This window comes from Coptis chinensis, unplaced genomic scaffold (assembly GCF_015680905.1).
Source record: "Coptis chinensis isolate HL-2020 unplaced genomic scaffold, ASM1568090v1 utg617_pilon_pilon, whole genome shotgun sequence".
NCBI classification, from domain to species: domain Eukaryota; kingdom Viridiplantae; phylum Streptophyta; class Magnoliopsida; order Ranunculales; family Ranunculaceae; genus Coptis; species Coptis chinensis.
The window spans coordinates 149,769-162,848 of record NW_028238172.1 but is presented as its reverse complement, the minus strand read 5'-3'; the positions used below and the strand labels follow the sequence as shown (position 1 = coordinate 162,848).

The window sequence follows — 13,080 nt, the reverse complement described above, 5'->3', positions numbered from 1 at the left end:
GCCCCTGAATCCTTCCAATTTAAATATAGAAACAATATCTGGGCAAAGTCACAACACAGAAAAATCACTGCCAAATTTATCTCTAGGTATCATTGTGCGGAGAACCAAACAACACACTTCAACACTTGCTCTAATCACGCTAAACAGAACACGTTCAAAACCCAAGTTAAAGATCCATCTTCGGTTTCATCTTAATTTATTAGATAGAGAACAAATTAATGAATATCAAACCCATGACAAAAAAAACCAGGCAGCTAAATTTCGGCTATGTTGCACGGAAACGGACAGACACGGCCGAGAACACAGCAAAAGACACAGAAATTAAATAATATTTATAATTTTAATAACATTAATAAACTAAATTAAATATATCAACATTCATAAATTCAAAACTATTCAAAAATAGCCACAAATTAAATTTATTATTTCCTAATCAAACATGTTAAGTTTTGCCAAAATAAAAACCAGAAAATAAAGTTTTTTAACATTATTTTGATTTATTTTATATTTTTTGAGTCAAAATCTGGATGCTGACCATATTACCAGAATTTCATAAATGCAAATAATCACATAACCAGAAAAAAATCATCCAGTTGAAACCTATCCTACTTTCATGCAAATAATCCTACCAGTGTAATTTTGTTATCTTAAATCTACCAACTTTAATTCTACTAAGTTCAAAAATCATTTCATGAATTCACTCGAAAAACATAAATCTACCAACTTTAATTCTGCTACATAGAAATGCAAAAACCATTCTACAAGAGAATGTTGGTGGTTCAGATCCTGACCTGTTCAAAGTAGGCCCTAACTTACAACGTCACTATTATGCAAGTAAAAAAGACTCAACAAAGAAATGGGGGAAAAAAAAAACAGCGCTCAATCCTCATTGATCCCAACCAGATGCGGGAACAGTGGCAGAAGGATCAATTGCAACCTGTGCAGCTGCTTCAGGTGAAGGTACTGCATCCCATCCTCCATCAACTAAAGCTGTTCAAAAAAAGGGGGAAAATGTTAATGACAAGAATTACTGTAACACAACTTGGAGTTCAAAAAAGAATATTAAAAGACTACGACATAAAAGTAGTTGCAATTGTATACATGCCAATTGACATTATTAGAAAGTTAGTGGTGAAATATAAATAGTCATATACTATACCTAGCAGAGTAGACAAAACTGCTCGACTACAAGGCAAAATTGTACTCGCTGTAACAAATTCGAATTAGAAATACACAATGCGCTTTATACATAACCTATGCAGGATACATACTTCATGTTTGAGAATACCCAAGTCAGATACATAAACAATTTATGTCGCTATGCTGCACAGATACCGATACCGATACGGATGTGTACAGCTATTTTATGTCATTAATGTTGTTTTTTACATAAAAAAAAATTATATGTTCATATTTCATACTGGGCCATCAGTTGTTACAAAGATACAATATTTGAAACCGGCCTGAAAGTCAATATCAAAAAGGGGACAAGTATCTGCCATATCCGTGTCACATCCAATACCCGTATCCATATTGTACCCGGTGGACACGGGCACAATAGGAAAAATGCCATATCTGGGCATCATATGATGTACACACTTTCATGTTAGATTTGTTAAACCTAAGAAGTTGAAAGAAGATATAACATCAAAAACAAGGACAGAGACAATGTTCAGACCTGGAGCTGCACCCCACTCAACAGGAGGAGGAGCACCTGCTTGAGCAGGAGCCACATCAACCCACTGTGCCTCAGCTTGAGTAGGCCATTCAGAAGTAAGACCACTTGATGCCGTATATTCTGCTGTATACTCTTGGCCAATTGCAAGATGCTCGTCTTCAACCTGTTCCTTTGCTTCCTCAGGCTCTCTATAGAAAAATAAATCAACCTGCACACGAAAGAATACAATGAAACATATGTAGCAACAAAATAACTCTTTCACATAACATGACTAAGACAGTTATTACCATGACATCCCATTTCTTTCCAGGGGCAATAGTGCCACGCATCTGCAAAACCATCCTAGCCAACAACCAGAATAGACAGCCGATGCTGTGCTTCCCCTTGTTATTGGCGGGGATACCAATATCAACATGTCTCATTGGAGAGTCGGTGTCACAGAAGGCAATGGTTGGAATGTTTCCAAGTGCAGCCTCCTTGATTGGCTGCACATAATTCAAAGAAAATATTAGTTAACTAGAAGTTGCTAAAAGGGTTCATGGATGCAGGAAAATATTTTTACGCCGCCACATCGGATTAATTCAAAAGCTATGATGAATATATATTTACTGAAATTGTGATAACATTCACCTGATGATCAGTCCTAGGGTCAGTGAGGATGAGAAGACGAGGCTCACTAAAAGATGTCTGCATCTGATTTGTAAATGTTCCAGGGGTGTGTCTCCCTGCAATTGGATGAGCACCAGTGTACTGTGCAAACTTGAGGACAGCACGTTGACCATATGGCCTCGCAGATTGAACAATGATATCCTGAGGATTCTCAATAGCAACAATAACCCTTGCAGCAAGCTGAAGCTTCTCCCATGTCTTCCCCAGATTAATAATAAATATACCTGAATACGAAATATGCAATAAAAAAACATTCTTTTACTGAATAAATTGAGTGACATAACTATAACATCCTCCTGGTTTAAAAAATATTCAGAAGAAATTCACAAAAAGAATCATAATTTCAAACATTATATTTAGGATGGAGATATAAAAGATCTAAATATCAACAGATCTGCCATAAAAAAATTAAAAAAAAAAAAATACCATCAGTTCTGCGCTTGAAGACATAACGGTCCATCTGGAAATCACAGTTTTTGGTACCCAAGTGAACGTCAGCAGCTAACATCATTTGTATGTCCGCTTCTTTCTGGGACAGTATCTTCGTAGCTGGTGCATTGGCCATGATGTTTAAGACTTGGACTGTTTCTTCTTCCTTTGTTTGCTTGTTTGTATACAAGAAGAAGAAGAAGAAGAAGAAACCCTACTAGTATATATGAGCCGCTACTTATTTTTTTGTATTTGTAGTAGGAGACTTATTATTAGGGCACAAATAATGGATTTGGGCTTTTCTTTGGCCCATTCAAATAACCCACATTCTCATTGCTAATTGGATTGATTATTCCAAAGTTGGATCAGGTTTTCAATTATATCCATTAACAAGTTTAATACAAGTATGCAAACCATGCTATGCATCGAGTTTGTTTTTTTTCCTGAAGTTTTGAAACCCGTCATTCGAGATTGATAATTAACATGATTTTTTTGGATTCTAATTGTAATTACATAGGGGAACACATCTAATTTAATATAATGAATAATTATGTTATTTAAGTGATATTAGAGATTTTTTTTTTCTAAATTATTAATAAAAGAATGCTTGTTCTAAATTCAAGGAAGAAAAATGGAAAATAATTATATAATTTAAATTACATTAGAAGGGTTCTTCTAAATTATTAATAAAAGGAAATTTCTAATTTTTGTAAGGAAAGTGTTTATAAATTGAGCAAATAGAGATATTTCAATTTGCCTACTCATAGTGGAGAATGGGTTCCTCAAAACCCGACTATCATATAGCATGGAGATAGTTTTAACAATTATCCCAAGAAAAGAAAAGGGATATAATACATATTTATTTATGATAATGATTTTTTATTCTCTTCTCACGCTTTCCCAATAAACTCCACATCGAAAAGGAGAACAGAATTTGGAGGAATGACACAAGAACCTGCACGAGGTAGCCGAACTTCTATGAGAATATAGCACGAGTATTTGTTTACCCACATATCCAAATAGGACTCGCTCACCTGCTTTGCACCCTGCTCCTCTCACGCCATATCCTAGTTCTGGAGGAAGCTTTAAGGTGCGTTTACCACCTGAGATATTGTGGCACAGAATTAGCGCTTGAAGCAGCGGAGAAAAGGTTTCCAGACTGGTTTTTTCATACCTGCAAGCATAGGGGGAATTCCATCACCACCTATAATACCTTGGTCCCAACCTTTAATCACCTACACAAAAATACATCAAGTGATACAAGGAGAAATCAAAACTTCCGAATAACTCTCAGTACAAATATAAGAATCTAAACTACTACTAACTTCTTTCACTCTATGTCGTTCATATATTGAACCTTGGAACTTGAGAAGTGAAAATGATGCACTTTCACTCTATGTTCGTCAGTAGACTCAAGTACTCAACTGAGTAGACTTATTGGTCAATGAGCAATAGTATACTTATTTAGGTATATTGGTAAATGGTAGCGGGTCTTAATTTTACAGATTAGGATTGCACTAAATTTGCATATGGGCAAAGATCTGGGACTTTGTCATTCTAGCAATTGAATGTCGTCTTTGAGTGAAATCACTGTGGTCGAAACCAATAGTTTTCAGGTTCTCCATTTGTGAGGAAGCACTCCGAAATATATATTGGAAAGTGATTGGTATTATGAACCTCTAGACAGTTTATATATACTCATTAACTGTATGGGGCAGAGGTAAAGCTAAATTAACAGATTAATAAGAAAACCCATGAGCAACGGGTGCATACCTCTCCAACGCCAATTCGAAATGTAAGGGGTTTCCCACGGTTGTAGCTGCTATCGAAGATTTTGCCATTCTCTAGCTTACCCACGTAATGTGCCTACAAAATCATCGTAACTGCAATAAGCTTATAGATAGGATTACCTATGCTAAGCCAAGAAATACAGGTACAACAAAGCAAGATCTCTTCCTCTGTTGCTCAAATTACATGTAAAAACTTATTTAGTTAGTCCACGTAAGCCATAAGCTTCTATTGTTCTCTTGTGGCAGATCTCTACATGGTGTGTCTACTATACTCCTTAAGTGTCACCAGACACCCGCAATGCCCACAATGCCCAAAGTAAGGTTGTGAGCAGTAGAATGCATTGTGAACTCTGAAAACTCTGATCTCAAGGCACTTTTACATTGCCTCCAATGGTTCAGAATCTTCGATTGGGCTTTTGGGGAATTTGAGCTAAATCATTGTTGGCAAAGTAAAATAATTTCAATACAATGGTAAATTTGGGAGTTATGAGGCCTAATGGGCTTTGATATTTTGGCAACCCTTTGCCAAAATGAATTCACCGAAATTTCAGCTACATTCTAAAACAAAATTAAAGTATAGAAGAGAGTAAGTGAGACAAAAATTAGTGGCTAGGGTTTGAAATTTGGTGCATCTCAAGAGAGTTTTGGAAGAAGAAAGACTTCAGTCTTCTCTTCATTTGTTTATGTTCAAACTCTTTGGTAGTTGTCTACACCATTCAAAATTGTAGAGTTGAGAGAACATATTTGTGAGGAGAGAAGAAGAGAGATTGGTGAGTTTTTTTTTGGTAAACTTTGGGAATTCTTTGGAATCAAGGTGAGAGCTTATTATACTATTTTGAATATGCTCTCTATTGGAAATCTCTTTATGCGCAAGCTAAACTACGTAAATCTTTGTGTCTCTACTACTTTTGTTGATTGTTTGTTTGAATTGGTGATATTTTGTTTGCTTTGTTGGTTGTGATTCACCACTCCTCTCAAGTTGTTGTTGTTATCCCCATTTATAGTTGTTATTGCTTCAGATGTACATCACAACATACTAGTTCAAATGTAGCCTACGGTTTATATCATATTGGGCCACTCTTTGACTTTCCCCAGTGACGATCTGTCTAATTCTTATGAGAGTTCACAACAAAAACATATTTGGCAAACAATTTTGAAAGTATTCGATCTAAACTAATGAAGGATGTCAGGAATAAACTCCCAAGTTAAAAAACCATGATAAGCAGTTTCCAGTCCAGATGTAATGGAACATTAATGTAACTAAACTAAAACTAATTGCTTTACATATGATATACTCAAAAGAAAATTTGAAGAAAAACTCAAAAAAGAGAGAATGGAAAGGAGGCAACTACCTTGATTAATTGACCTGTAGTAGCCTCAAGTCCATATCCAACCACTTGATCGCAGAACTCGAGTCCAGATGGAGCGACCGTGAATTGGCACTTGAGAGCCTCTTCAGCTAAAGCTATTTGTGGTTGCTGAGTGAAAACACTGGTGAGGCCTAAACAGAAGCTGAGGCCAATGGTTTCTCTCTTTGATAAATGCAATGGTTGTTGTAGTTCTAGATTGTGCTGCGAAGAAACTGTTCTTGTTGATGTTGCGTTTGTTATGTGGACTAGATCTTTAGTGGGTATGCTGATTTTTTTAGGAGTGTGAGGTACTACCAGAGAAATGGCTGACATTCTGCTCATCTTCTCTAGGCTCCAACCAAAATTCAAAAGGGATTAGCTTGGTTTGTGAGATAAGTCTTCGGGCCTTGGGTCTTTTGTTTTGTTTTTAAGTTTGGGGCCTTTCTAGTTTTCATATGCCCCCAACAAAGTGAAATTAACGCTGTATCAAACTTGTGTCACTCTTGAAGTCTTTACTCATTCAGACTCCAGAGAGCATGACTACGCAAAATGCAAGACCACATAGGATTGGCCGCAAAAGCTTCGACACTGCGTTCAACACTATACGAATTCTACTAAGAATATCTAAAGCTTAGGCGACAAATGACATACTGGGCATGGAGAGAAAAACACAACTAATGTGCATTTCATCAGTCACGGATCGACTGATAGTTGCTAGTTGCTACACAGTACCCATACAAAAGAAAAAGAGTCAGAAACTGAGAAAAAGAGTCAGAAACTGGGTTTATTTTCATAGACCAATAGACGGACACGTGCGACTACACTTGTAAGCACATATAAAAATGCACAGCTATGATAATTTTGTGCCTAGGCTGAGCAAAATAATATGCACTGCCTGCCATTCGATATGTTGTTGTTTTTTTTAACTTGTTTAGTACAAAATATCCCGATATATCAAGTGTATATTTTGTGATATCTATCCATATGGTTTTTTCGAGAAAAAGATATTTAAATATGAAAAGTAAAGAGATATATTTAGAGATATATATTCGAAATTTCGAAATTGGAAATAAATATCGGTTATATTTTGATAATATTTGCGATATTTGTTCGAAAAAATTTTTTGTTAGGTTTTTCCGATATTTTGTATATATAACAATTTTATTTAATACGCAAAATGCAAGACCATTATATTTCGAAATAAATATAAATAATTCTACTAAGGATATATCAAGAAATAGGCGACAAATTTACGATATTGGGCATGGAGAGAAAAACACATTTAATGTGAATTTAATCAGTCAAATGGATCGACTGATAGTTGATATATCTACCCATACCCATACAAATTGAATATCGATAAAACTGATAAAAAGAGTCAGAAACTGGGTTTATTTTTCAGACCAATAGACGGACACGTGCAAATATGCTTGTGCACCTATAAAAATGAGTATGATAATTTTGTGCTTGTATTGGGTCCGGTTAATATGGACTCATGCTTTTTCGATCAAGTTTTATTTTAAAGAACCGTGATGAACCGGATTAAAATTTGCAAAAAAATCTTTATTATTTACTCTTTCCATTAGGGAGCATCTTTAGGACTGATATTTTTTTACTCACCAAGTTTTATTCAATTGTTTTGACCCCAAGGAAAACTACGTGTTGATTAAAATACCAAACAAAAATTTTGACAAATTTTTTTAGTTTTGCTTTCAAATCTCCACGCGGTTTTGCCAAAGAGTCAAGAAATTGGGTTTTATATGGGCGTTTTTCACAAAAACTTGAGTGGAAAAAAAAATTAAAGTCCCATCTCAAAACCGTGACTATATTTTATATAACGGTATTCAAAATCATAGTATAAAATATCTAGATATAGTGTTTTTTATTAATCGATGCTCAATTTCTTTATATATATCAAAATATATATATATATATATATATATATATATATATATATATAAAATATCAAATATAGGTTTTTTTGGAGATATTTTACATTGTTTCAAATGGATAAATATATCTCTCTTTGGAGATATTTTATATTGTTTATAAAAATATCGTAGATATATAAAAAATATTATAAATATTGTAGATATATCTTGATATATATTTTATTTATATTTATTTGATATATAATAATAAATATTAAATAAAATTGTTACCTACACAAAATATCTTCAAATATTTCTTCAAATATTTCAAAATATTATAAATATCATTGAAATATCATCACTATTTACAGTCTTATATATTTTTGAACATATTGCGATATTTATATATTTTTTTTGCTAAATTCTCAATATTATTTCACCCAATGTTTTGTACTATTTTCACAATAATGGAGTTTACTTTTCTTTTCTTTTTTGTGGTAAAGACCATAATTGGAAATCAAAACATACATAATTGGAGATCAAAACATACACATACAAACACCAAAGTAATAGTAACTATGGAGCTCAATCCTTCATCAGTGTCCTTTTGCCAAATCCTCAATAAGAGATCCAAACGAAGGACCACGATGAACCACCCTCCATCAAAGCCTTCCTACATTTCTCACTCATCTCCTTGACTTTTTTTCTCAGTTCACCACTATCACCTTCAATCAAATGCCTCACCCCTCTCTCTACCTCTTTAGCCAACACCAAATCATCACCGTTTATCTTGTGTGCTTCTCTCATCTCCACCGCCAATCCCAAATCCTTTGCCAATTGCAATGCATTCAATTTCTGTTCTGCATCAAGAGGCCACGTCACCAATGGTACACCAAACCACAAACTCTCTAAAGTTGAGTTCCAACCACAGTGTGACACAAATCCTCCTATCGCTTTGTGCCCCAAGACTTCAGTTTGTGGGGACCACCCACAAATTAAACCTCTCCCGTTTACCCGATCCAAAAACCCATCGGGTAACACTTCCTCATGATTTGCATAATCAGAAGGTTCCAAGTTACCTACAAAGTACAAAATTCACATTAAAGTTGGTAAACAAACATTCTATTCAGATTTATTAACATGTACTCATGAAGTTTTAGTAGATTATTTCATTCCTAAAATTCAGATGAATTGAAGATAAATACAAAACATTTTGTATAAATTTGCAAATGGCCAAATAATCTAACATGGGATACAGAATGACAAATATGTCAAGCGTATAGAAATGTATTGACATGTTGCATTTAAAACAATTAAACTTCAAAAGAATATGTTATTAGTTAATTAGTTGAGTCCGAATTTGTGGACAGACTAATCCACAAACAATATATTTCTATTGGTCAAATCCACTCCCCAAACAAAATAGTTTTTCCATCAACGGCTTTACCAATTTCCAATTTTGAAGTCTTGTAATTTTTACAAACAGTTGCATGTCCACAAACTTATTCTGTAATCAGTTTAGTACACTCATAATAGTACGCCCTACTCCTATGTCTTATTTCAACATAATTTGGAGTGTTTATTATAAGATTTTTAAAAAAATGGTTATTTAGCTTTTAGGCCTAATTATAATTGGATAATTTGCGTTTGGTCACCAATTAATCGTTTATTAGACATTGGGCCAAAATTGACCGTGATCCATCCATACTTTCTGAAAATGGCTAATTTACCCTTACAATTTAAGACCTTGATTCAAATGAAATTATTTCAATGTTTTTTGAGATCTTGACCAAAAACTTTATATCCCAACCATTTAGTTGTAAATTAGTGGGTAATCTCTCATTACCTATCCTCTTCTTCCCAATGAAACCAGGTCTTAAATCTTTTGAACCACCATACCCAATTTTCTATCATTTATCCATCGTCTCTCTGAAAACTATAGTTGCAATGATAAAACCTCGACAAAATTCTACCAGATTTTTGATTCACTCATTACCATTATGCTTGATCTCAAACGTTCTCCAATCAAGTGGAAAAAACCCTCTTTGCTTTCGTTATAAAATTGAGACAAGTTTAATCCATGATTAACGCAGACAAAGCCCATGACTGGTTTAACATAACTAAAGTTCCAGATTTAGCTTATAGAAGTTCTACAGTTGATGTAATTTACTCTCTAGACCTAGACCCAAGCTGTGTTTGGTTCACATAATACAAGATTCCTGGAAAATGAGAGAAACAAAGAGAAAAGAAGAGAAAGTCACTTCCCCTACTCCTGGAATCTTATATCCATTCCAAAATAATGACACATTAGTTCTGAACTGAGTCATTCTTCCCAACCCACCTCTAGGTCCATTAACCCTTAAAAATTCAACATAAGGCATTAGAAACCAAACCTTACCCTATCAGCCACTTCCCAAATAGGGAGTGTATTAACTTCGTCAGTTCATTTAAGTTGCCATGTTAATTCACTAAATTATCAAATCTTAAGAACATTATGTTATATGAAATTACCACAAAAGGATGTGGTGTTGGGGTGTCGAGTATTTCAAAACCTATTTAACTTTGTTTGAGTAAATCTCATGTCCAGCACCACAACCAAACACGGTTAGAAGAGTGAAGAAGACGACTTCTAACCTATTATTTAATTAGGACCGTTATATCAAATCATAGGCGGGGGGATGAGTTACGTTATTTTGATGATATTTGAAAAGTTTTATGAGATAAACACGCAAGAGCGTTTTAGGTATTACACAAAAGCTATTTTAATTGAAAAAACAATCGAGTTGGATAGAAAAACTCAAAGTCATTTTATCAGTGAAATTATAATTTTGGCCCAATGTCTAAGGGCATCTCCAATGGGGTGTAAACCGTCCTAAGTGGAAATTTTTACACCCTAAAATAAAAAAACCCTCTCCAATGGGGATTTTAAACTTAGGGTAATAGTGTATTAGCTAATAGAGAGGGCTAAATTCCCACCCCTAGTTATTAGTTAAGGCCCAAAAATATTGACGTCAATAAAAATAGCGTGTTTAATTTAAAAACTTCGGATATATAACTTCGGATAAGTTCGAATTTATCTTTTTTTTCGGACGTCGGCTTCCCAAACTATTTAAAATATCGTAAATATCGGATATTAAAATATATTTCGAAAACTCTTATTGGAAATATCGGATATTTATATTTAAAAATAGTTATAAAAATCTATCTGATTATATCAAAAAATATCATATATATCGATTATATAGATGGATATAAATTTTATACCGGAATTGGAGATGCCCTAATAAACAATCAATTGGTGGCAAAACGCAAATTATCCAATTATAATTGGACCCAAAAACTAAACAACCCAAAAATAAATAAATAAATAAATAAATAAATCAATCAAAAATAAATCAAAAATCAAAAATCAAAAATCAAAAAAAAAAAATCAAAAATCAAAATCTTATCACTACGCTTACCGGGTGACGGTGGACGACGAAGTGACCATAAGAAACGTTGACCACTTTGCTCTAGTCCCATTGCTATCTCTTTCACCTGTGGTGCACCGAATGTACCCCTGCTCCCGAAGCACAAATAGATGACTGATGACTCGGGCTGATCGTCCAACCATTTTATGATGCCATCGGCCCTATTAGAGTCTGTAAGCATGCTTCCCTCGAGATCCAACACCGGCCCGACCGGGTAAACCGGTGGGACATTTTTTATCACATGATTCAGAGCCTCAAGCGGTCGAGATTCGAGCTCCGCTACTGAATTAACAATAATACCCTTAGTTTCTTTGAACTTACTACCGTGGTAGAGAAACCACTTGTAGGCAGAACCTTTTTTGTTCAACATCATACTAGGCAAAGCGAGTACTGGAATTGGGCTAGCATAACTAGGTAAAACCAACTCGTCCGAGTGTTCTAGTAACTCAGTTGGGATTTCCGACTCAAGAGTTTTTAAATGTAACATGAGACCAAGTGTACCAGCACCTGAAGTGAAGTAAACATAAGAAGGAATACCAAGTTCATTGGCAACATCAATCATGGGAGTTGAGAACATGTCAACAATGAGTCTAACTGAGGTACTTGATTCAGTAATGATTTTGTTTATAGCGTCTTTAACAAGTTGTTTATGGTTTCCAATGTAAATCGATAACCATGGAACACCGAACTCTGTACCGGGTGGTGGTGGGTCGGCTTGGGGAAGAATGGTGAAATGAATACGTGGGACTAAGTTGGTGACCGATTCGAAGTAGGCTTGGGCAGTGTGATTTGAAGATGCAGCAGATGTAACGAGAATGGTAGCAGAGAAATGATCATCGCGTTGGAGTAATCGCTTTGTGAGCTCAACTGATGATATTATGTGACCGTGACCAAGTGATGGCACGAACACTAGCTCTACTTTTAAAGTCATCTTTTTCCTCTTCTGCCTTACGCAGATCACTTCACTAGTAGCTCATAAATAGCTACATTTATAGAGAACAAAGGTCGTAGTTGATTTGTATTTATATATATAAAAAAAAAAAAAAGTTGATTTGTATTTTCCATGGTGTCGTGATGAGGAGAGAATATTCTCTCTATCCATGGCAGATCATATAAAAACAAACTCAATAAAATAAGACATAAAAAACAAAATGACTTAAATGCCCTATCCTCATCTCCGAATACATAAAAAAACGTAGCAAATTTTTCTATTTTTTTGGTTGGTTTTGTTATTGTGTTGGTTTTAATGGTTGATAACTTGATATGCTTTTCACTTTAATTAATGAAATAAGAAACACGGAAAAGAGTAGAGTAACTAGTAAGGGCGTAAGAGCATCTCTAGGTGGACGCATTCGTGGTCGCATTCTTCAAATTTGAAGAAATGCATCGGAATTTTTCGGAATTTCAACTCTAGGTAGACGATTAGTGTAGATTACCGCTTGTTTCGATTCTTGTTATAAATTCGGCAATTTGGATGCGGAAATCGACGCAATTTGGATCAAAAAATCTTGGCACATTGCAAATGTAACTTTCCACAATTTTTTTGACTTTGACCGATTACCACACGCACGCCAGACTTTGTCGCGCGCCACTCCTAATGTCGCGTAGGGTTTTTTTTTTTACTTGCGCACCACTCCTAATGTCGCGTGGGTTATTTTCAAATTATACATGGGCGATATTAAAACTATCCCGCGACAGTACTAATGTCGTGTGGGTTATTTTTTGGTAATCGAATTTGCGGCCACTTAAAATTGGTCAAAATTTGCGACCAATTTTTTCATTCGCATTCTTCAAATATGAAAAGTATACTACCACCAACTTAAA

General features: G+C 34.8%; 3 protein-coding genes across 3 annotated transcripts; all 3 read right to left on the bottom strand.

Moving 5' to 3' along the window:
- Positions 1-637: 637 nt before the first annotated feature.
- Positions 638-3,447, bottom strand: LOC147472962 (small ribosomal subunit protein uS2-like). The gene is made up of 5 exons (XM_086588025.1): positions 2,774-3,447; positions 2,309-2,571; positions 1,966-2,163; positions 1,679-1,886; positions 638-990 (listed from the first exon to the last, which is right to left on the bottom strand). The coding sequence occupies exons 1-5, from the start codon at positions 2,910-2,912 to the stop codon at positions 887-889; spliced, it is 912 nt and encodes a 303-aa protein (XP_086444151.1). The 5' UTR covers positions 2,913-3,447; the 3' UTR covers positions 638-886.
- A 33-nt stretch (positions 3,448-3,480) lies between these two features.
- Positions 3,481-6,338, bottom strand: LOC147472961 (peptidyl-prolyl cis-trans isomerase FKBP13, chloroplastic-like). Its single transcript, XM_086588026.1, has 5 exons — positions 5,919-6,338; positions 4,550-4,642; positions 3,951-4,011; positions 3,811-3,879; positions 3,481-3,731 (listed from the first exon to the last, which is right to left on the bottom strand). Exons 1-5 carry the CDS (start codon positions 6,255-6,257, stop codon positions 3,667-3,669), a joined length of 627 nt encoding a protein of 208 aa, XP_086444152.1. The 5' UTR covers positions 6,258-6,338; the 3' UTR covers positions 3,481-3,666.
- Positions 6,339-8,339: 2,001 nt separating this feature from the next.
- On the bottom strand, positions 8,340-12,351 carry LOC147472960 (anthocyanidin 3-O-glucosyltransferase 2-like). The gene is made up of 2 exons (XM_086588021.1): positions 11,248-12,351; positions 8,340-8,865 (listed from the first exon to the last, which is right to left on the bottom strand). The coding sequence occupies exons 1-2, from the start codon at positions 12,185-12,187 to the stop codon at positions 8,405-8,407; spliced, it is 1,401 nt and encodes a 466-aa protein (XP_086444147.1). The 5' UTR covers positions 12,188-12,351; the 3' UTR covers positions 8,340-8,404.
- Between the last annotated feature and the right edge of the window lie 729 nt (positions 12,352-13,080).

Coding starts and splice junctions, on each gene's coding strand:
- LOC147472960 (XM_086588021.1), bottom strand. CDS start 12,187: ATGACTTTAAAAGTAGAGCTAGTGTTCGTGCCATCACTTGGTCACGGT. Junction 8,866..11,247: donor TCGTCGTCCACCGTCACCCG/GTAAGCGTAGTG, acceptor TGTACTTTGTAG/GTAACTTGGAACCTTCTGAT.
- LOC147472962 (XM_086588025.1), bottom strand. CDS start 2,912: ATGGCCAATGCACCAGCTACGAAGATACTGTCCCAGAAAGAAGCGGAC. Junction 2,572..2,773: donor CTTCAAGCGCAGAACTGATG/GTATTTTTTTTT, acceptor TTTCGTATTCAG/GTATATTTATTATTAATCTG. Junction 991..1,678: donor TGAGTGGGGTGCAGCTCCAG/GTCTGAACATTG, acceptor TTTTTTGAACAG/CTTTAGTTGATGGAGGATGG.
- LOC147472961 (XM_086588026.1), bottom strand. CDS start 6,257: ATGAGCAGAATGTCAGCCATTTCTCTGGTAGTACCTCACACTCCTAAA. Junction 4,643..5,918: donor CTACAGGTCAATTAATCAAG/GTAGTTGCCTCC, acceptor ATGATTTTGTAG/GCACATTACGTGGGTAAGCT. Junction 4,012..4,549: donor TTCGAATTGGCGTTGGAGAG/GTATGCACCCGT, acceptor ATTTTTGTGTAG/GTGATTAAAGGTTGGGACCA.